General features: G+C 36.0%; 1 protein-coding gene across 1 annotated transcript in view; it reads left to right on the plus strand.

Annotated features, from left to right (window-relative positions):
* EPYC (epiphycan) overlaps nucleotides 1–21370 on the plus strand; it is a 35323-nt gene that overhangs the window by 12316 nt on the left and 1637 nt on the right. The window contains exons 2-5 of the mRNA XM_065887801.1: nucleotides 9420–9591; nucleotides 14847–15005; nucleotides 15857–16059; nucleotides 17364–17459. Of these exons, the coding sequence (XP_065743873.1) occupies nucleotides 9420–9591; nucleotides 14847–15005; nucleotides 15857–16059; nucleotides 17364–17459 (630 nt within the window). The remainder of the gene's footprint in view (nucleotides 1–9419; nucleotides 9592–14846; nucleotides 15006–15856; nucleotides 16060–17363; nucleotides 17460–21370) is intronic.

A 21370-nucleotide genomic window follows, 5' to 3' on the forward strand; every position in this document is an offset into this window, starting at 1 on the left:
TGTCTTGAGTTTGCTAGGAACAGAGAGGCTTCCACTGTTAAGGTACACGTACACACACGCACTGAAATAATTCAAGAATTACCACTTGGCAATGTTGTCATCCATCAGGTTGTACAATTATTGGCTTGTGATGTCAGTGTACTCCACATAAGATGCAGATTGGCGGGCCCCAAAGGATAATCACAGTGACAGCATATCAATATCTTTGTTAACATTCAATACGGGCTTTAAAGAGGTAAATGGTATATATGCAAATATATTAAACACTCCATTTCTTAATTCATATAAGGAGAAAAGCAAATAAAATATATCTAAAAGATACTGAGGATTGATCAACTCTTTTTTAAGTGTGTTTTCTCTGGAGTTATGATATCAAAACTCTGATCAAAGACATAAACATGAAAGAAATCAAATACAGAACATTTAAGATAAAAATCCTTCACAATAACTATATTGAATCTATAACATATATAGAATGGAAATTGAAGGGGATCCGTACATTTTTGTACTGAGATTAAAAAGGAAGATCAGGGCTTCCCTGGTGGCGCAGTGGTTGAGAGTCCACCTGCCAATGCAGGGGACACAGGTTCGTGCCCCGGTCTGGGAGGATCCCACATGCCGCGGAGCAGCTGGGCCCGTGAGCCATGGCCGCTGAGCCTGCGCATCCAGAGCCTGTGCTCCACAACGAGAGAGGCCACAACAGTGTGAGGCCCGCGTACCGCAAAAAAAAAAAAAAGGAAGGTCACAGAGTGAAATATTGCCAAAGCCAATTAACTGTTATTCAGCAGCCTTCTCCTATTGGCAGGAGGATATCTATCATGTTAGACTGCAGAAACTTAACAATAGTCAGCAAATCTAAGGATTTCGAACCCTTGAAAGACAGCCCTTCCTTTACATTATGCTATTATAGAGCTGATATACCCAGGTTCTGCTCCTACAAACTTCTGATTATAATCAGGCCCCCAAGTGAAGCTACAGAGAACATATTGGTGGCACTAACAGGGTTCAGGTTAGCATCCTGGTTTAGTACAGTCTTTGGAATTTGCTTAAAGTAATTCTTCCCCTGAGAGATAAAGTCAGGTTTCTAAATTTGTAAAATTTTTCAAGCCTTTACCACTGAGACTGTACATGAGTAAAAAAAAAAATGTAATAACTATCTATTTTGAAGGCAATTGGCTACTAGCTGCTCCTCCCTGGGACATCCTCCAAAATGCACATTTTCTTATTCAAAATGTCTATAATTATGTCTGATAAATACATCATCATCAATGAATAGCAGTTGTATGCAGAGAAGTTCTACATATTAAAAGGCACAGCTTGTTATAGTTTGTGCCTCAATAAAGTCTGTGTTAGAAGGAACAATTTGCTTTGTGTTAGGATGGGAAAGATTGAAACTTAAAAAAAATACTAAATTACTTCATCATAAAATAAAGAGCTAGCATTTGAAAGGTTCTAAATATCTTGGTTTTCAGTCCAACTTCTTTGTTTTCAATTACTGTGATTGACTGTCTCTCCCTACCCCCATCCTCATGAGATTACTGATTTCAGCCTACACTAAATTGTCCTGGCATCCTTACTTGGGGAACAAGGGCAGTAAGGGGAAAGGGAACATGAACTGACTTTGCTATTAAGGGCAAGTTACATTATCAGCTGTAACTTTGCTATTAAATAATGTTTCTACAGCCTTTGCCAAAGTTCCCTACCAATATTATTTGGAGATATTCAATTAGAACTAGATGATACATTTTGTGAGAACTAAGATATTGGAAACCTATTAAGTTTCTGGAGTCTAAGGGGATGATGGTGAACAGTCCTGAATAAAACTGAAGTAAAAAATCTTTCTGGCAAGTAAAAATGAAATATTGCCATCTTCTGACAACAAGGAAAGGAAATGAGAAAATAAACATGTGAACAAAGAAAAACATGCTGAGGTCCCAGAAGAGACACAGATTAGGGAGGGTATGATTAAACGGAAACTTTAAATCATCAGCTTTTGTTTCTTTTGCATTAAATTTTTCACTTAAACATTGCACTGAATACAAAGAAGCATTACCATTTAGAGTTATTTATGAAGAGTAACCATACGTTAGGATAGATTAAAAGAAAAGGAAGCATTTACATGTTTTTGTCAATACATACATATCTTAGCAAGTCAATATCAAATGTTATGATTATTATATGCTATTTTGATTAAACAAAAAGCCATTGACTAATTTTGATTTTGACTTGCAGATATTTATTCATTATATAGATTTATTAATTTTGACTTAATAAAATACTGAGATTTAAAAATAAATTGAAACAATGGTGAATTCACTAAAATTAAGTGATATAATATTTCAGTAAGTACTATATCAAATAACCAAGATCAAAGAACAGTTGTTTGTAAAAGAGAAATCAGAGAGGATAGAGAGACAAAAAAATGTGCATTTATTTTTTTCTAATGTCAATGATATGTGCTAGATAGCTCAACCCCCAAAATATTAGAAACTGTTCCATCAGTTTAATTAGGAAACACATAAGAAAACAAAAATTGAAAAGGTCTACATTAGGGCAAGTTACATTATCAGCTGTAACAAATAATTCAAAATCCCAATGGCTTAGCACAATAAAAATTTATATCTTGCTGACATGACTACCCAATGCAGGTCAATGAGTTTACTGTCTTCCAAGTAGTTATTCAGGGATTCGAACATCTTTCATGCTAGAACGTCACCATCCTCACCTTTGTCACAGTGGATCTTCTGTTGACAGATTAAGGGAAGAGAAAGAATATGAAGAAAGTATGCTTATTCTTCACTGAATTTGACCAGATGCTGCACATGACCTTCTTTGCCTGTCAGTTGGCTAGAACTAGCCAAATGACCCAAGCTAGAGTCAAATAAATTGGAAACTTTATTTTAACTGAATGCCCAGGAGCAAAACGAGATGATTTGGTGAATATATGAAATTGTCTTAGCCATCATGCTTAACCAGACTAGAGTTTCATTCTACATAATACTTGTTTCTCACAAAAGTGAGAGAAAATTATAATAAATGCGGCTTGAATTTTACACTCTACCTACATCCCTGTTATGTGATTTCTTTTTATACTTGTCAATTTCAGGGAATGACTGGCTGCCAAGTGCTACCACCCGGCAACATGGCCTTGGTAGGGTGTTCAGCCTTCAGGTTCAGCAACTGACTAACATAATCAGTCACCATCAGAGCTGATGGTAGGTTGATAAATGACACCAAGAAAAAAAAATCACGTGAGGCTTAAAATATGTACAAGAAAGTCCATTTATGAATTTATAATGTGAAGTCATTCCCAGCGATGACAATGCTCACTTTTCCTATCCAGAGCTCCTCTTCCTCAGAATGAAGATATTTAAGAAGTTAGATTATTCAGCATGATTTTTTTTTGGCTGAGTACAGAATCAGTAAATGTTAAGGGCGTTGTGCAGTTCTGTGGCAATGATAATCAAGTTCACATCCTGGCCTTACTACACAGAAGCTATGTGACCTCAGGCAGTTTATTTAACCCTCCCTCCTTCCATCCTCAGTTTACAAATCTATTAAATTATTGGTACAGATTTTTGTGCTGTATATGTGGCTATTTAATTAATATCTATTTCCCCATGAGGGTTAATGTTATATACCTTATTGTCGTTTTTTCATCATTATATTTGGTGGCTTAAAACAACCATTTATTTAGCTCACAATTCTGCAGTTCATCAGTTTGGGCTGTGCTATGCTTCTAGTTTGCACTGGGCTCACTCATATATCCCCAACCAGCTGTTGGGTTGGTTCAGGGATGGATGGACTAGGTTGGCCTCAGCTTACATGGCTTTCCTGTACTCCATATGCTCTGTCATTTTCCAACAGGCTGGAGCCAGCTCATTCATATGATGACTGGGCAGGGTTCCTAGAGATCAAATGAAAACATGCAATATTTCTGGAGAACTACCCTCAAAATGGACACAACAATACATCCTGTTGACTGAAGCAAATCAGAAGGCCAGTCTAAATTCAAAATTCAAGGGATGAGAAATTACCCTCTACTTCTTGATTGCAGGAGTTGAAAAGTCATGTTGCAAAGGATCTTAGAAAAGAAATAATTGCAAGAATCCAAAAAAACCACACAAATCTACCATGAAATCAGTGGTGGATGTGCCAAAAGAAGTACACAAAGCTCTGAGAGCCACTCATCAAACATGTTTGTCTAAGTCACAAAGATCATGAGATGTTTCCTTGAGGAAGTAAGACCTGAACTAGATATGAGGGGCAAATAAGCGATTACAAGGCAACTGTGGGAGGTGGTGGATATTATCTAATATCTTGATTGTGATGATGGCATCACAGATGTTTGCATATATCCAAACTCATCACACTGTACACATTAAATATGTGAAGTTCTTTGTATAGCAATTATACTTTCAATAAAGCTGTTAAAAATAAAGTAAGGGGAAAAAAGCTGGGGAGTGGAGGGAGTTCCAAGCAGATGACCAGTGCATTCAAATGTCCTATAGAAGAAGGAACATGGAGAGTATAAGAAACAAAAGATGGCCAGTGTAGCAAAAGAAAACAATTGGCAGGAGTTGAAGGCAGAGGACACTTGAAGGGCAAACCATGCAGGACTCTGTGAATCAAAGAGTTTTAAATTTATTTTAATAATAATAGCAAACCTTTCCATGGCACTTACTATGTGTCTGACATTATTCTAAGTGTTTTATGTGTATTAACATTTTCATCCTAACACCGCTGTAATATTTATATCAGGATTTTACAAATAAAGAATCTGAAGTTCAGGGAGGTAAAGTAACTGCCTAAACAGTGAGGCTAGATTCAAACTCATCTAGTCTGGATCCTTCCTCATAATCAATATGTTGCAGTGCTTCTTCAAGGCCATTGTTCTGTTGGTTATCAAGAGCAATAAAAAGCCACTGAAGGCTTTCAAACAGGGGTGGACATGATCAATTTTGTATTTTTAAGAGTTGATTCTCACTGAAAGTTGAATATATAGGAGAGGAGATCCCAACGTCCTGTAAGTAGACTATGACTGTATTTCAGGCAAGAGAACAAAGTAACTTAGATTATGGTGATGATAATAGGGAGAAAAAAACAATGGTATTTATAGATGTTTAGAAAATATTAATGATGGGTAAAATGGACAGTTACTTAAGTGTAATGTTTGGCACAGACATTCAGTCTGGTTGATTAGACAATTATAAAGACTGGTGAACCTTCCATCATTTACAAATTCACTTATTCATTTAGTGATCCTTTCACTCATTCATAAAGATAGGAATCAAATCTGAGTAACAAATTCTTTCATAGCATTCTTTCCATCACACATGTATTACATTTTCATTGAGTTCCTCATTGGAAACAGTGCAGATTAAATGCAGAGATGAAAAAATATTAAAATATCAAAAAACAAAATACATTCGTTTTTATTAATTCAAACACAATGCTTAACAGCAGCAAATGGTTTGTGACTGCTCTGAACACGTGTGAGCCGCATCTCAACAAGAGGTCTCTACGGAAGGAATCAGTGGTGAATGAGCCAGTTAGGAAGAAGTGTGACTGCTGTTTCTGAACATACTAATTTTTCGTATTTTTACTCTGAAATTAAGATAAATAAGAGGCTTAACGGTAGTAATATGGTTAATATGGCTGTATGGATCATTTATATGTGCTTTTTGCTAAGGGACAAATGGAGATATGATTGAAATTTGTTTTTTTTTTTAAGTTAATTTTTATTGGAGCGTAGTTGATTTACAATGTTGTGTTAGTTTCAGGTGTACAGCAAAGTGAATCAGTTATACATATACATATATACACTCTTTTTTAGATTCTTTTCCCATATAGGTCATTACAGAGTATTGAGTAGAGTTCCCTGTGCTATATAGTAGGTCCTTATTAGTTATCTATTATATATAGTGTGTATATGTCAATCCCAATCTCCCAATTTATCCACCCACCCCCCCCTTTATGTTATTGTCACTTAAAATGTTGCTGAGTACTTTTATAGGAAGATTCTTCTATGGGCAACTTTGCTGACTATTGGAGAATAAAAGTCTCAAATCTTTTGCAGTATTATTAATAACAATATAAATATTGCCGGTAAAAGTCTGAGTACACATCATCTGGTACAAAAAACTGTAACTGACTTTCTATTGAGATTCCTTATTTCTCCAGGAGCAGAAACTTCATGTAAGACACCTCGGGATCATTTCAGCCCTGATTTTCCTGAGATTGCACTGAGGTGCTGGGTTGCTTCTGTGGAGTCAAGTCTGTGCTGGGTGTGGAGGCTGAGGCAGGGTGGAGGACTCCTCTTGGCACTATGATCTCTCCAGCCTGACGTCTGCTGAGACGTCACTCTACCCAGGTCACTGTCTATGCGCTATGCATTTGTCATCCCTGGTAGAGATATACCTCTCTCGTGGACACGGAAAGTGCTTCTAAACACAGTCCGCATGACATCAGTCATCTAAAGGACAGTAAACAAGAGAATAGAAAGAGATGACAATCAACTCAAAGATTACCCTGCTGGTACTGGGTCAAGAAGATAAGCAAGTACAGTGATAGCTAAGCTCAAGGTCACATGTGGGAGTGACTCTGTATTGTGTTTTTAAACTTTAGGGAAATATAATGATTAGATCAAAAAGTCAATTCAGTAGGGAGCAAGTCAGTAAAATAAGGCGGCAAAACGAAAAAGAGTGGAGAAAAACTCCAAAAGAATGAATACTTATATCAGAGGCTCAGATATGTTTGCATTTGAGTGTTACCAATTGTAGCCTGAGAAAGGGGGGCAGGGATATTTTCTGGCCATTTGTGTTTATTCCCAAATTTAGGTTTCTGCAGCATAAGCATAAAAGTCTGCCACACAGAGAGCCAGGTGGTCACGTTTCCCTGGCCGCATTTCTCTGCGTGCATTGCCTCACAGCTTCACATCATGGTATGGAAATTGTTAAAGAGGAAAAGACGACAGAAGCCTAAATCACTTCTATTCAATGTGAGAATAAATGGTGTCTGCAATACAAAAGGCTCTCCAGACACAGTACTTTGAGGTTACAGTTCTGTAATTTTGCTGAACTGAAAAAAAATCCCTTTCCTTTGGTCTTAAAATTTATTCAACATTCACATTTTATTAGCAAGTAAGCATGAACAAAACAGCTTTTGATAAACACAAAAGTTATTTTGCCTCATTATACTGAATGACAAGTGAGACCTTACAGCTTCACGTCAAATCAGTGAAAAATAATTATCTGTAAAAAGTATGTGCAAACATTTTTCTACAAAGCTAAAGATTCAAGGCAACGTGTCTGGAATGTGTTTCTCCCTTTAGGCTGCCTCCATTCTGTGAAAGATCTGTCTCAATTTCCGCTCTTCCCAGAGCCTCCTTTTGGTCTCTGCAAATCCATTCCTTCTGAATCTGCCTCCTTCCGACCCTGCAGATGGAAACCGTATGTTTCTCTGTTTAGGGAAGTGTGCCTAATCTTCTCAAGCAGAGATTTCTGGACACGTTTTATAATATCTTCATGTATGGCTTCCTAATGCACCAAATACACTGTAATTTGCTTTTGGTTTGCTTTCAACGCATTAATACATTCGTTGATTTTTTCTCAGCAAAATCTCTAAAATTAAGCATAGAGCTGTGAATTAGATTTATTTTGGACAAGCAAAATTTTTTTATTATTTTCAGTAAGTACGTGTCAATCACCTACTATGCTACAGCCTTGAGGTACAAAGATAAAAGACATAACTCAAAGCGTACCATCAAGTAGGCTTGGGTTGGCAGAAACCTAATGGAATCAATCCCATACAATGTAGGAAGGGCTGAAATGGAGAAACTACAGAAGCATAGAAGGAGAGACACATCCAGAAAAGTAAACTGACAAAAAAAGTTTAGCGTTCCTTAAAAGGATAATTTTCATTTGTGATGGAATGTATTCAAGTGTATAAAAGTGACATTAAATCATAAGTCTATCTTAAAATTTTATGGTTAACGGAAACATCTATCTAAAATATTCAGAAAATATCTAGCCTAATTATGTACTTATTTTACACATGAAAGTAATAGCTTGCATATCATTTTGACATTAAATACATTAGAAAGCAATTTGTGTGTGTGTTTTGCTTTTTTTTTTTTTTTTTTTTTTTTGCGGTACGCGGGCCTCTCCTGTTGCGGAGCACAGGCTCCGGACGTGCAGGCTCAGCGGCCATGGCTCACGGGCCCAGCCGCTCTGCGGCATGTGGGATCTTCCCAGACCGGGGCACAAACCCGTGTCTCCTGCATGGGCAGGCAGACTCTCAACCACTGCGCCACTAGGGAAGCCCTGTTTTGCTTTTTTAATGAAACCAAATAAAGGATGGAAAGAATCAGGAGGCCATATCAAGGTGATAAAGCGAGAATTTGGAATTTTTGGGATGCCATGAAAGAACTAGGCCTCAAAGGGTGGTTCCTACATGTTGATAACTAATTGTCTTGAACAGATTTCCTGCCCAAAGTTACAAGGTCGGCAGGAATGTAGGGTAGGGAGATAGGGATTTACTAAGGGATACAAAGGAACAGACTGAGATAAGGGAAGAAAGTTGAGAGTAACGGGTTGTTTTAAATGCAAACAGTGTTCTTAGAAGCAACAACTCACTACATAAAATATGCAAGTAAGAAGAGAAAAGCAAGTGTAATCTAAAATAGAAGCCATGAAAAAAACCTTTGAGAAGCTTTTCAAATTTTACAAAAGTGCCTCCTATTCTCAAAGCTCTCAAAAAGGTCAATTTTAATACCCAAATATTATTGGTAATATTTGTTATTCAAATAATAATGAAAATATATGAGAAATAGCATTCCATAATCAAATCATGTAGTTTTCTTGTCTCCATATATTTTATTTTAGTACAAAGGATACTTTTCACTAAAAATGCAATTGAAGGAAGTGTAAGTCATTGTAAAGGAACAGAATATTTCAATCTAGAAAACCAAGGATTAAAAGGACTTGAAAATACACATCAATTTCTTATTGGTTATTGTCTACAAGAGGAGTAGAACTGGGGCTGCAGGATGAAGGGGACTTTGGATTTTACTCTGCACACTTGTGGATTAATTTGAATCTTTCACAACAATAATATATTCTTGCAATGGTAGGTATTTAGAAAACAATAAACGAGGTTATTTTTAATGTTGTAAAGAGCAGTAAGACCAAAATTAAAAAGGCATTGGAAACTATTACTAAGATTTGAGAAACAAAATTAATTAAAAACAACAGTAACTGGAACCGCATGTACCTTCCCAGGCAAGCAGGCGTCCCACCTTGTTCAACTTCAGAACACCAGCGACCTCTTGCGGCAAAGATGAATACATTTTAAATTTGTGTAACTGCCACAGAGGGTGATTGAGAAGGTTGCCTGATGAAATTCTGCTTCTTTTTCAGATTGAAATAGCGACAGCGATACCTTCGGGGAACAGAGAGCTCCTCACCCCGCCACCACAGCCAAAGGATGCTGAAGAGGAAGAGGAAGAGGAGTCCACCCCCAGACTGATTGACGGCTCTTCTCCACAGGAGCCTGAATTCCCTGGGGTTCTGGGCCCACACACCAATGAAGGTCAGGTCCATCAAAGCTGGATTGTAATGAAGTCCACTTGTTCATTCCTCAAAACTGCCAAGCTCCAACTCTGCAGGGAGCCCCCATGACCCAAGGAGTAAACTTTGTTATAGGCTAGGTTTGAAGCAGGAGATATACATGTATTTGGTATTAAAATATAAAGCTGTTTTAATAATTCCGCTTTGGCATGATGGAAATGATCAAATAACAAAAGATTTGGGGTCAAAATATTTGTCTGGCATCATTACTCAGAAAGCTTTGTGGTGGAATGCATTTCTAGAACAAACGATACACTATCAGCAAGATCAGAGTCTGTGTCTGAGAGATCAGACCCCAGCAGTTCAAGGAGATCAAGTGATGATGGATGATGATGATGATGATGATGATGGTGATGATGGTAATATTATTTTACATTGATTGAGCACATGCTTTCTGTGGGCCATAATGCTCAGCACTTCACATTATCTCGTTTGACTATTGCAACCTCCTTGTGAAGGTATTAGTATTAATTTTGTTCATTATCACCAAGGAAACTAGCTCAGAAAGCGTAGGAACTTTCCAGAGATCACATATTAGGTTCACACACTGGGTTTGAAGCAAGCCTGTTCTGATTCTTGTCTGCGTACTTATTGGAAAACAGGCTTCTTTTCACTCAGTCCTGGGAAGCAGCAGGAAAAGGAAAAGAGAAGAAAGTATTTCATAACATCGGACTCCATCTAGTAGGGCCTGAAGTTGATGTAAACCATGGCCTTTTATTTAGGTCATGAGAAGGAATTCCTGGTGCTGAGCCTGATTCTATGATTTGTTGGTATTTCATGTTAGAATTTCTCAGTGTCAACCTTGGGGGCTGTTCAAGTGGACTCACACCAGAACACTATTACACACATGGAGAATGGTGGTGTGAGGGGGTACAGAGTTCCCATTGCAAAGGTTTGGTTAGTATCAAGAGTTTCTGTACTAGAAATTCTGGAGATACAAGACTTGTCTTAAAATGACTACTGTTTTCACAGATATTTCTATCTAGTACAGAGAGACAGACATGTAAACCAACTTAGAGACAGTGATATGTTATAGGTAATATAAGAAAAGTTTGTACAGAACACACTGAGAGAACAGGAGAGGAGAGAGCATTCAAATCCCAGCTTTGAGACTTTGCTAGATATACAGTCTTGAGCAAAGCAGTCAATATTTTTTTGCCTTTGTTTCCTCATCTAAAAAATGGGATAATAAATAATAGATCTTACCTCATAGAGTTGTTATAAGGATTAACTGAATGAAGTTAGTGCCTGGCCCACAGTAAACATCATACATGTTAGTTATTCTCAATGCTCTATTCTTGATAGAAGAGTATATCTTTTGTTTTTGTTTTTGTTTTGTGGTATGTGGGCCTCTCACTGTTGTGGCCTCTCCCGTTGCGGAGCACAGGCTCCGGACACGCAGGCTCAGCGGCCATGGCTCACGGGCCCAGCCGCTCCGCAGCATGTGGGATCTTCCCGGACCGGGGCACGAACTCATGTCCCCTGCATCGGCAGGTGGACTCTCAACCACTGCGCCACCAGGGAAGCCCAAAGAGTATATCTTTTTTGTTTACTCTCAACAAACTTTTCAGTGTGCAATACAGCATTGTTAACTATAGGAACTGTGTTATAAGCAAATGTCTAGAACTTAATTCATCTTACATAACTGAAACTTTATCCCTGTTGAACAGCTCTTTCCCCCTCCTTCCAGTCCCTGGTAACCACCAATCTACCCTCTGCTTCTGTGAGTTTTTAACTCTTAACCAATAAGTAGTGTAAAAATGTTGTCTTTTGTGAAATGCTGCCTATACACCAGCCACTAAAGTGTTTTATGTATATTAGCTCTTTGAAGAGATACAACAATACTAAGTACTAGTTACTGTTATCTTTGCTTTATAAATAGGAAAACTAAAATTCCAAAATACTATAAAAGTTGTCCAAGGTCATGGAAGTGGTACGTAGGGGCGCTGGCATGAAAACAGAGGCCACTAAGTCCTTTCTTTAATGAAGACACCATATTCTTTCCACATAGTCAACTTTCTATGAAGTAGCAGAACATGCTACAGACAGAACCAGGGAGATACACACACAGTGAGAAGGAAATGTACATATCTAGCAGAAAGTCCTCAAAATAGGGAAATTAAATATCTCTAGAACATTACTTACTTTTAAGTAATTTCAGATCTTTCAAAAGTTGACTGATCTGGCATCATTACCTAATAAGCCAGGAACAATAGAGGAGCAGAATGTCCAATCTTTTTAAAAGCTTTAGTAAAACTTATGGCTCAATAATGTCAGTTTTGAAAGAATAAAAGAAAAAGTATGACTTAAAAAAACTTTTTGTCTCTAAAGGAGTCTGAGAATAAATAATGAAGTTAAAATTTTAATTCACATTTTACTTTCCAAAGAGGAAGCATCTCTCGAAATTCTAAACTTTAAAATTAAATTTAAATCTTATAAATTTATCAAAGGCAAATAGTTTGGAAATATTTAAAACATTAAAAATCAAAATATTATTTGTTACTATGAATATCAATTTCTAGAAATAGTATTCTGAAGCCACATAAAGTAGGCTTGAGTTATGAGTGGAAAAAACTAGAATTAAATAATAACTGGTGTGACTATATATAATTACCCTAAGTGATTATTGAACTAGCATGACCATGAATATATAGAACAAAATGCTTTACTTTCTAAAAACTGTGATAAGTAGCAAATATTCATTTACAGTGATTAGAAAAATTAGCAAGTATTAAATAATGCATAGCTCTCCCTTAAAATTTTTTCCTAGATTTACATTCCTAAAATAGTTTTCATTCCTGAAGTTGTTATTATAAGTGATTTTTCTATTTAACAACAGTAATAAGACCTTAGTAGGTGCATTACCAGTTCTTGATCTCAAACCACGAATAGCTCCTTCAACGAAGGCAACCAATTGTCCCGATTTGCCTGGGAGTGAAGGGATCCCAAGACCAGAGGCTTCCAGTGCTAAAACTAGCAAAGTCTCAGCTAAATGGGGATGAATTGACACTGAGCAATCCCAAGAAGGTCTTCCATCACTTTCTTCTTCTATTTCTCATGGCTAGTTCACTTTCCCCATCCATCTCATGTCTCACAGCTTTTTTCTCCTCCTCCCTAAACCCCTCAAACTCATCAGAGAGCTTAGCCTCCTCCTTCACAAAGAAAATGCAGTCTTCTGGTCAGCAGTTCTTTGGTCTTTCTGTTTGCAGACATATAATTTACTTACATCTACATCCATGCATCTACTCCTATTACAACAGAGGAACTGTCTGTCCTCCCACATGTGGGATGTAAATTCTTCCGATTGTGTTTTTTTTCCATACTACACCTATGATTTATTATCAGAATTTTGCATTCTTTTTCCAGTAACAGTGGTAGAATTACATTAATTCATAATTTTTCCAGGGTATGACTAGTGACCAGAAGCAACTAGGAAAACTGACAAATTATAGAACAAACTTTCTCTCAATGAACTAAATGATACATACAGGGATTGAGCTAGGAACCTTGGTTTCACAGATGCGTCCTTCACACCACAGATTTTAAATTAAACTGAAATCTTCATTCTTCCCATTGTGTTTTGAGTCCCATTTCCTGCTGCCCTCTCAGTATCCGTTTTATATTCAGTCTCTCTTCCTCTGGATTCTTTTCTTCAAATCTCTCCCACGTTAGTCCATTTCCTCATCATACACACCACAAATACGTCTTCTTATAGTTATCACCATCTTTCTTTCCTTTTTCTTTACAGTCAAACATCTCAGTAGCATGGTTTGTACGTGCTGTAACTATTTCCTCACCTCTAACTTCCTCCTTCAGTGGCTGTAATCCAGCTTCCAACCTCATCACTCCACAGTGTTTACTGAAGTTTCCTATAATCCCCACAGTAACTAATCCAAGAGACATTTTTCAATCCTTAACTGACATCTCAGGAGGCTTAGATTATTTTCTATTCCCTATTCCTTCAAACTAACTCTCCACTTGGCCTCCGTAACATCATCCATCCTATTGTCCTTCTTTTCTTCCGGCCATTTCTTCTCTATCTCCCTTGAAGCTCACCGTCCTCTACATGACCAATAAACAGAGTGCGAAGGACGGGTAGGAGTGTGTATGTACAGGGGTGATAGAAAAAAATAGATTAATAAATGGAGATATAATCCAGCCTGACAACTCTTTTGGATCTGTTGTCTTTTCTATCACCATTACCCTAGCCAAGCAACCATCATCTTTTATCTAGATAACTCATCTCCTCTCTGCCTACTGGCCCTCCCTCAGTCTTCCAGCTTACCTTCAATCAGCGTGACATCTTAACATACAAATCTGATCATGTAATACCCCTGCCCATCCTTAAGATACAGAACAAAACCTGTAACACAGCCTATAAGGCCCGTGTGTGTTATGTCTTAAACATTGCAATGCTCGCTGTACTGGAGCTACAGGGACCATCTTTTGGTTCCTCCAAAGTGAAGGGACTTAGCACCTGCTGCTTCCTCTGCCTGCATGCGCTTCCCTGTCACCTGCATAATCAAGTCTTGTTCTTCCTGCAGATTTCAACTCAATTATCACCTCCTCAGAAAACGATGACTCTCAGACTGAATCAAATTCCTGTAGTTTATGCTCCTATGATATTTCTTGACATTTACCACAGTCGTCATTTTATTTATTTGTGATTAACATTCATCTTACATAGCAGATTATAAAACAGAACTGTCTCTTTGGCTCACCACTGTTTCATCAGCTAGCACAGTGCCCAGTGCCATTTACAAAGAAAAGACTTAATAAATGCACAGTGAGTGAATTAATATTAATGATTATTGCCCTATCTTTTTCTTGATTTTGTTTCAGTGGGTTATTTAAATATTGAATGAAAGACCTAATAAAAATATTATATGTGATGTTTTAAATTTATAAAAACCACAATCTTAATATTTACATTTGAAAATAGAATTTCCAGTAAATATAAGAGCAACAACCATGCAATATTCACTCAGTAATTTAAAATAAAATTTTAAAGCATTACAAAGAATATACTAATTATTGGGGTAGCCTTAGTTGGTATATTTGACTTTAATATTCCATTTAAAGAAAACTATATGAGAAAATATTAAATATGCCAGAATAGTCTGAGACGCGAATCTTGTTTAATAAATATTCGTAATCACATAATTTGTTAGAAGTTGCTTTTGTTGCTTACATATATTGTTTGCCTCTTTCTTTTAGACTTTCCAACCTGCCTTCTGTGTACTTGTATAAGTACCACTGTATACTGTGATGACCATGAACTTGATGCTATTCCTCCGCTGCCCAAGAACACTGCTTATTTCTATTCCCGCTTTAACAGAATTAAAAAGATCAACAGAAATGATTTTGCAAGCCTAAGTAAGGATGATGGCACTAATACCCTGCTCTTTACAGACTTTTCCTAAAATGTTTGCACTGTGAAATGCTGGTACTGAAAGTGAAACTTGAATATCAAAATATGACTCAAATCAATTATTTTTACTTTTGAAGGTTTGTTTTATGATAAGAAAAAATGGTTGTTATGAAAACTATAAAGGTGTTTATGAAACTATATAGTTGTTGATATTCTCAAACTATTTTCAACTAAAGAAAAATCACAAATAATTCTATTTTATAGGTTAAAGTTCATTATCATGTTGTAACAATAAGAGTAGAAAGTCATGGTCATATATTTACTAGGATCTGGCTTGTCTGAATAGACTTCCAGTAAAGCACAATTGCTTTATGACTGATGAATGCAAACCTAAATTCTGACTTTATAATTGTTGTCAACTTTGAAGAATTTTGGTACTTGTCTTCATTAAGTGTTTTAATCATTCGAAAGTTTCTTTTTAATGCTTCTGTATTTTAATGCTAATGCATCTATTACTATTAGAAAATACAATAATCTGCCTTCAATGAGAAAAATGTTTTAAATAGAAAATCCAGACAAAGTTTATGAAGAATATAGGGAAAAGACCAGTTAAATATAATGAGTCAATTTCTTTGCTAAAGTTACACTTTCTTATAAGAGCATAAATATGAATAGTATTTGGGGGAAACAACTGAATTTTTATGAAGTTGCCAGAAATAATTGTTTCATTAGTTGTCCATTGTTAATTAAATTCATATTTATATTTGCTTGTGTATGGGGAAGTTTATATTCCTATTTTTATGTGAGCAAAACATATTCAAGAATATTTAACTACTTCCCTCTTTTTTTTTTCCAGATGATCTAAGGAAGATTGATCTGACCTCAAATTTAATATCTGAGATTGATGAAGATGCATTCAGAAAGCTACCTCGACTCCGAGAGCTTGTCCTGCGTGACAACAAGATAAGGCAGCTCCCAGAATTGCCAACCACTTTAACATTTATTGATATTAGCAACAATAGACTTGGAAGGAAAGGAATAAAGCAAGAAGCATTTAAAGTGAGTTTTGAGTTTGAATATGAAAGACTTGCATCTTCCCATTCCCTTTGCTATCAATGACTAGCCTTTTTATTTCCACAAAGGGATTCAATTTGATGAGATTTTAACTCCTAAAATAAACTTTACAGCACTATGTATCATGCTTTGGGGAAATACTGTGTTCTGGTATATTCTGAGGCAGAGGCAGCTCAAACACCAAAGAACAGAAAGCAGAGCTGGAGTAAGAAGTGCGTGGCTATCTGGAGCACCACTCTATAAATTGCACCTGGAAATGCTGTAAGCTGGATGAATTGTATTTACTAAAAACGCCACTTAACAAGAGTATCTTATGTGGTTGGAAGGACAACTACTTGTACAGAGTGTGGGTGGTGCCTTTGAGGGTAGAAACCTAAATTATTTTGTAAGGAGAATGGATTCAGTTAATCTTATGCAGTTTGTTTTTTAAGTGAAGGAAACAAGTTTGGGGTTAGAGTGACTTGCTTGGAATAACAGCATAGAATCTGAGAATAGTAACCAGATTGGCTTTCTTACCCACTCTTACTCCATTCAAGCTGCTCCTCTAAATATATGTTGAACAAACAAATTTAAACTACTGTTTGAAGGGACATCACATTACTTCCATGGAGGCTACAGGGGGTTACATGGACCCGTTAGCACTGAGCAATGATGGAAACCCTGTCTCTCCACTAGCTCTCCTGTGACACCACCCTGGTGGGCAAGGAAGTTAGGGCACCTCATTAGAGCCTGGCAAAGGTCAAAATCTAGTCTCTCCACTCAGATTTTGTTGGCATGGGTGGTAGTGAGTCACAGTTTGTCCTGTGATATTTGGCTAGAGTAGACCTGTTATTGTCTAAACTTATTCTGTCTTGCTAGGCTGCCCTTTACCTGGTACTTGGGCTGGAGCGAGCAAGATTTTGTGGGGGAGAACTTTTCATTTCTCCATTCCTGTAACATGAAGGAAATTCTTGCTATGTCTCACCAAAATCCTCAAAATCCTATTGCAGAGTGTCTTATGTGGGAAGTCGCTGCCTTGCTTAGAGAAAGTTAGAGTGGGCAAAGAAAGCTTCTGCCTAGAGATTGAGAAACATGTTTCATTTGCATAGAGAGATATTTGCTTGCTATCAATTCTTCCAAAACTCATTTGAACTGTCCAGTAACATAGAAAACTAATTTGCCTCAATTTTACAAAACAAGACCTGAACAGGCATGTATTATTTCACAAATAGTTTCACAGACAGGGAATTAAAAATACAACTGTAGCACCACTAATTTTTATTAAGACCCTACATTTGGAATGTTTACAGGATATGTATGATCTCCATCATCTCTACCTCTCCGATAACAACTTGGAACACATCCCTCTGCCACTCCCAGAAAATCTACGGGCCCTTCACCTCCAGGTAGGCTTCTACTAGTAAGTTATCCCCAACACCTCCATGGAAAACAGAAGCAAACAGGTGAAGGTGGGATGCAAAAGCTATTTATAATGGCATGTTGATACACTGTGACAATTTTTCTTTTTTTTCTCCTGTCTTTAATTCATTCTCTCAATCTGAGTACAAGGTAATTGTACATTCATGACTCTTATCTCTACTGATTTATTTCTGATAAGTTTAGTCTTTATTTTCATTCTTTGCCAAGTCATAATGCATCTTTTTGACATACAAAGCTTCTTTTAAAAAAATGAGAGCTTCATCTGCTGAAGAAATGTGTAAAGATTAGAAATGGAAGAGAAAAAGAGGGAAAGAAAAATCTGATTTGATTTCTAGCTTTCAGGGGGGAAAAAAATGTCAGTTTTAGCTCTTGATTTTAGGTTCCATGTACTGAGGAAAATTCATTCCTATCTGCTGAGAGATGACAGACTTCCATCTCTCTGGATTAAGAAAATGCAGTTTTTTCTAAACAAACATATTTGAAAGCTTGCATTATTTTAAATCCCTTTAAGCTACATTTTATCTCTGAAATAATGAGTGAAAACACATTTTCAAAATGTTATGATCTAATATTTTCTAAATATATTAAAAATACGATCAATTAAAACAAATGTTTTTGGTTGTTGAAACAAAGAAAGATAAATTATTTATTTCAGATATGAGTAACTTTTGTTCTACAGCTGTAATCAATGTAATAATTTCATCTGTGGAATAAATCTGTAGGGAACACAACCATTATGTGCTCAAAGATACGATATCATGGTGTAATATTACAATCATTTAGCAAAAAATAAAGTATAGACCATCACAAGAAGTGATTTTGCTATGTGAGAGCAAGTCTGATTCTTTTTTCTCTGTGGACCCTGTAATTATTTACCTCTGTGAATTTTCTTTTATTCCTATTTATATCTTTCCATACTTCTTTTTGGTGTCTTTTTGTGAATATCTGTCTATGAGTCTTGTCTGAGTCTGTCACTTTTGAGAGTTTTTCTGGCTGTGTTAACTTCCTTAATGTGTATTCCCTTTCTGGTGCTCGTCCTGTTTCTCTATGGCTCTCTGTTGGTCTCTCTTTTTCTGGGGGTGAATTTCTATAAATATGAGGATTTCTTGTCTTGTTTAGGATTGGAAGAGGATTTTCAAGGGCATCCTCAGGGAAATTTTGGAATTTTTTTCCAATTCTGAATTAAATTTTATTATTACTGTCTTTGATGATATTGACTTCTACAGAGTAACCAGGTCTCTGATGTTATATTTAAACTGAATGCGCTTGTATATACAATATAAGATTTTTTTGAAGTAATTGGCTTTACAGTCCCTATTCTAAGGTTTAAAAAGTCATTATGTGAACCTTTTAAAATATTTCTCTTTCACAATCACCTCACCAATATCCAGTATAAAGCTGTTTTTAATTTAAATTATCTTCATTTTATATTCATTTTAATGCTCATATAAAAATCTCCTTTTTTGATTCATTTGAAAAATGCTTTTCAACATATGGTATAGTAATTAAGAATGACAACTCTGGCAAAATCAGACTCCCTGGGCTGAAATTCTACTTGACACTATTTAATGATTGGACAAATATCTAAACCTCCCTGCATCTCAGTTTTAGTTTATAAAGTGGGTCCTGCATTGACTGATCCATGATAAGTATCACTTAAAGGTGAGGCATGATAATTATTAACAATGTGTATCTATTACCTAGCAAAGAAAATAGTGCAGTGCATAGGCACTAAATCTGTATTATTCCTCATGGGCACTTTGTAATCATAGAGAGTCAATCCATCAGAAAGATGTAATGCTTATAAACACATGTGCACCTAACAACAGAGCCTCAGAATTTATAAAGACTACACTATCGGAATTAAACGGGGAAATAGACAATTCAACAATAATAATTGGATTCCTCAATACTCCACTTTTAATAGTGGATAGAACAACTAGCCATAAGATCAACTAAGAAACACAAGACTTGAGCAACATTATATACCAACTAGCCCTAACAGTCATCTATATAACATTCAACCCAACAACAGCAGGTATACATTCTTCTCAAGTGACAAGGAACATCTCCAGGATATATAATATACGAAGCCCCAAAACAGGCCTCAACAAACTGAAAATAATTGAAATCATACAAAGCATTTTTCTGATTACAATGAAATTAAAATAAAAATCAACAACAAAGAAAACAGGAAATTCACAAATATGTAGATATTAAACAACACCTTCATTAATAAGCCATGGATCAGAATAGAAATCTAATAAATTAGTTCAGCAATATGACAGTTTACAAAATCAATATATAAATACTAATGTATATGTATATACTAGAAATGAAAAATCTGAAAATAAAATTAAGAAAACAAGCTTATTTATAATAAGAAAATATTTAAAATAAGAAAACAAGCTTATTTATAATAGTCACAAAATAATAAATTACCTAAGAATAATATTAATAAAAGAATGCAAAATTTGTATACTGAAAACTACGACATATTGTTGAAAGACTTCTGCACAGCAAAGGAAACAATTAACAGGGAGAAGAGACAACCTATGGAATGGGAGAAAATATTTGCAAATCATACATTTGAGAAGGGGTTAATACCCAAAATATATACAGAACTCAAACAACTCAATAGGAAAAAACAAATAAGCTAATTAAAATATTGGCAAAGGAGTTGATTAGACATTTGTCTAAAGAAGACATACAAATCGCCAATAAGTATGTGAAAAGGAGCTCAACAAGACTAATTATCAGGGAAATGCAAATCAAAACCAGAAAGAGATGTCACCTCACACCTGTTGGAAGGGCTATTATCAAAAAGACCAAAGTTAAGTGTTGGCAAGGATGTGGAGAAAAGGTAACCTCTGTACACTGTTGGTGGGAATGTAAGGTGATACAGATATGGGGAACAGTATGATGTTTCTTCAAAAAAAATTAAAAACAGAACTACCATATGATTCAACAATCCCACTTCTGGGTATATGTCCAAAGGAAATGAAATAAGTATCTTGAAGTTATCTGCACTTCCATGTTCATGGTGTCACTTGTCACAATAGCCAAGATATGGAAACAACCTAAATGTCTATCAATGGATGAATGGATAAAGAAATTGTGGTCTATGTATACAATAGAATATTATTAAGCCTTAGAAAAGAAGGAAATCCTGCCATTTGCAATAACATGGATGAACCTTGAGAAATAAGTCAGCTATAGAAAGAAAAATATTATATGATCTCTCCCATGTGTAAAATCTAAAAAAGTCAAGCTCATAGAATGGTGGTTACCAGGGACTGGGGGGTGGGGGATAGAGGGAGACGTTGGTCAAAGGGTATAAAGTTTTAGTTATTCACGATAAATAAGTTCTGGAGGTGTAACATACAGCATGGTGACTGTAGTTAATAACACTATACCGTATACTTGAAATTTGTTGAGAGTAGATCTCTAGTGTTCTCACCAGACACATACACAAAAGGTAACTATGTAAGGTGATGGAAATGTTAATTAGCTTGATTGTGGTAACCATTTCACAATGTATACATAAACCAAAACATAATGCTGTATACCTTAAATATCTACAGTTTTATTTGTCAAAGATACCTCAATAAACCTGGGGGGAAAGAGAGCTAAATAAAGGAAAGATATCCCCATATTCATGGTTTGGAAGTCTTAAGATGGAAATACCCCCCAAATTGATCTACAAATATTTTAAGTAGAAACTCACAAGTAATTTATTAAATTATTTGAACTAATCAATGAGTTCAGCAATGTGGAAGGTTATAAAATCAACATAAAATATCATTTGTATTTCTATGCTAGCAATGAACTAAACCACAATGGGATACCACTTTACACCCACTTGGTTGGCTAAAAT

Source organism: Phocoena phocoena, chromosome 11, assembly GCF_963924675.1.
Source record: "Phocoena phocoena chromosome 11, mPhoPho1.1, whole genome shotgun sequence".
Lineage (NCBI taxonomy): Eukaryota > Metazoa > Chordata > Mammalia > Artiodactyla > Phocoenidae > Phocoena > Phocoena phocoena.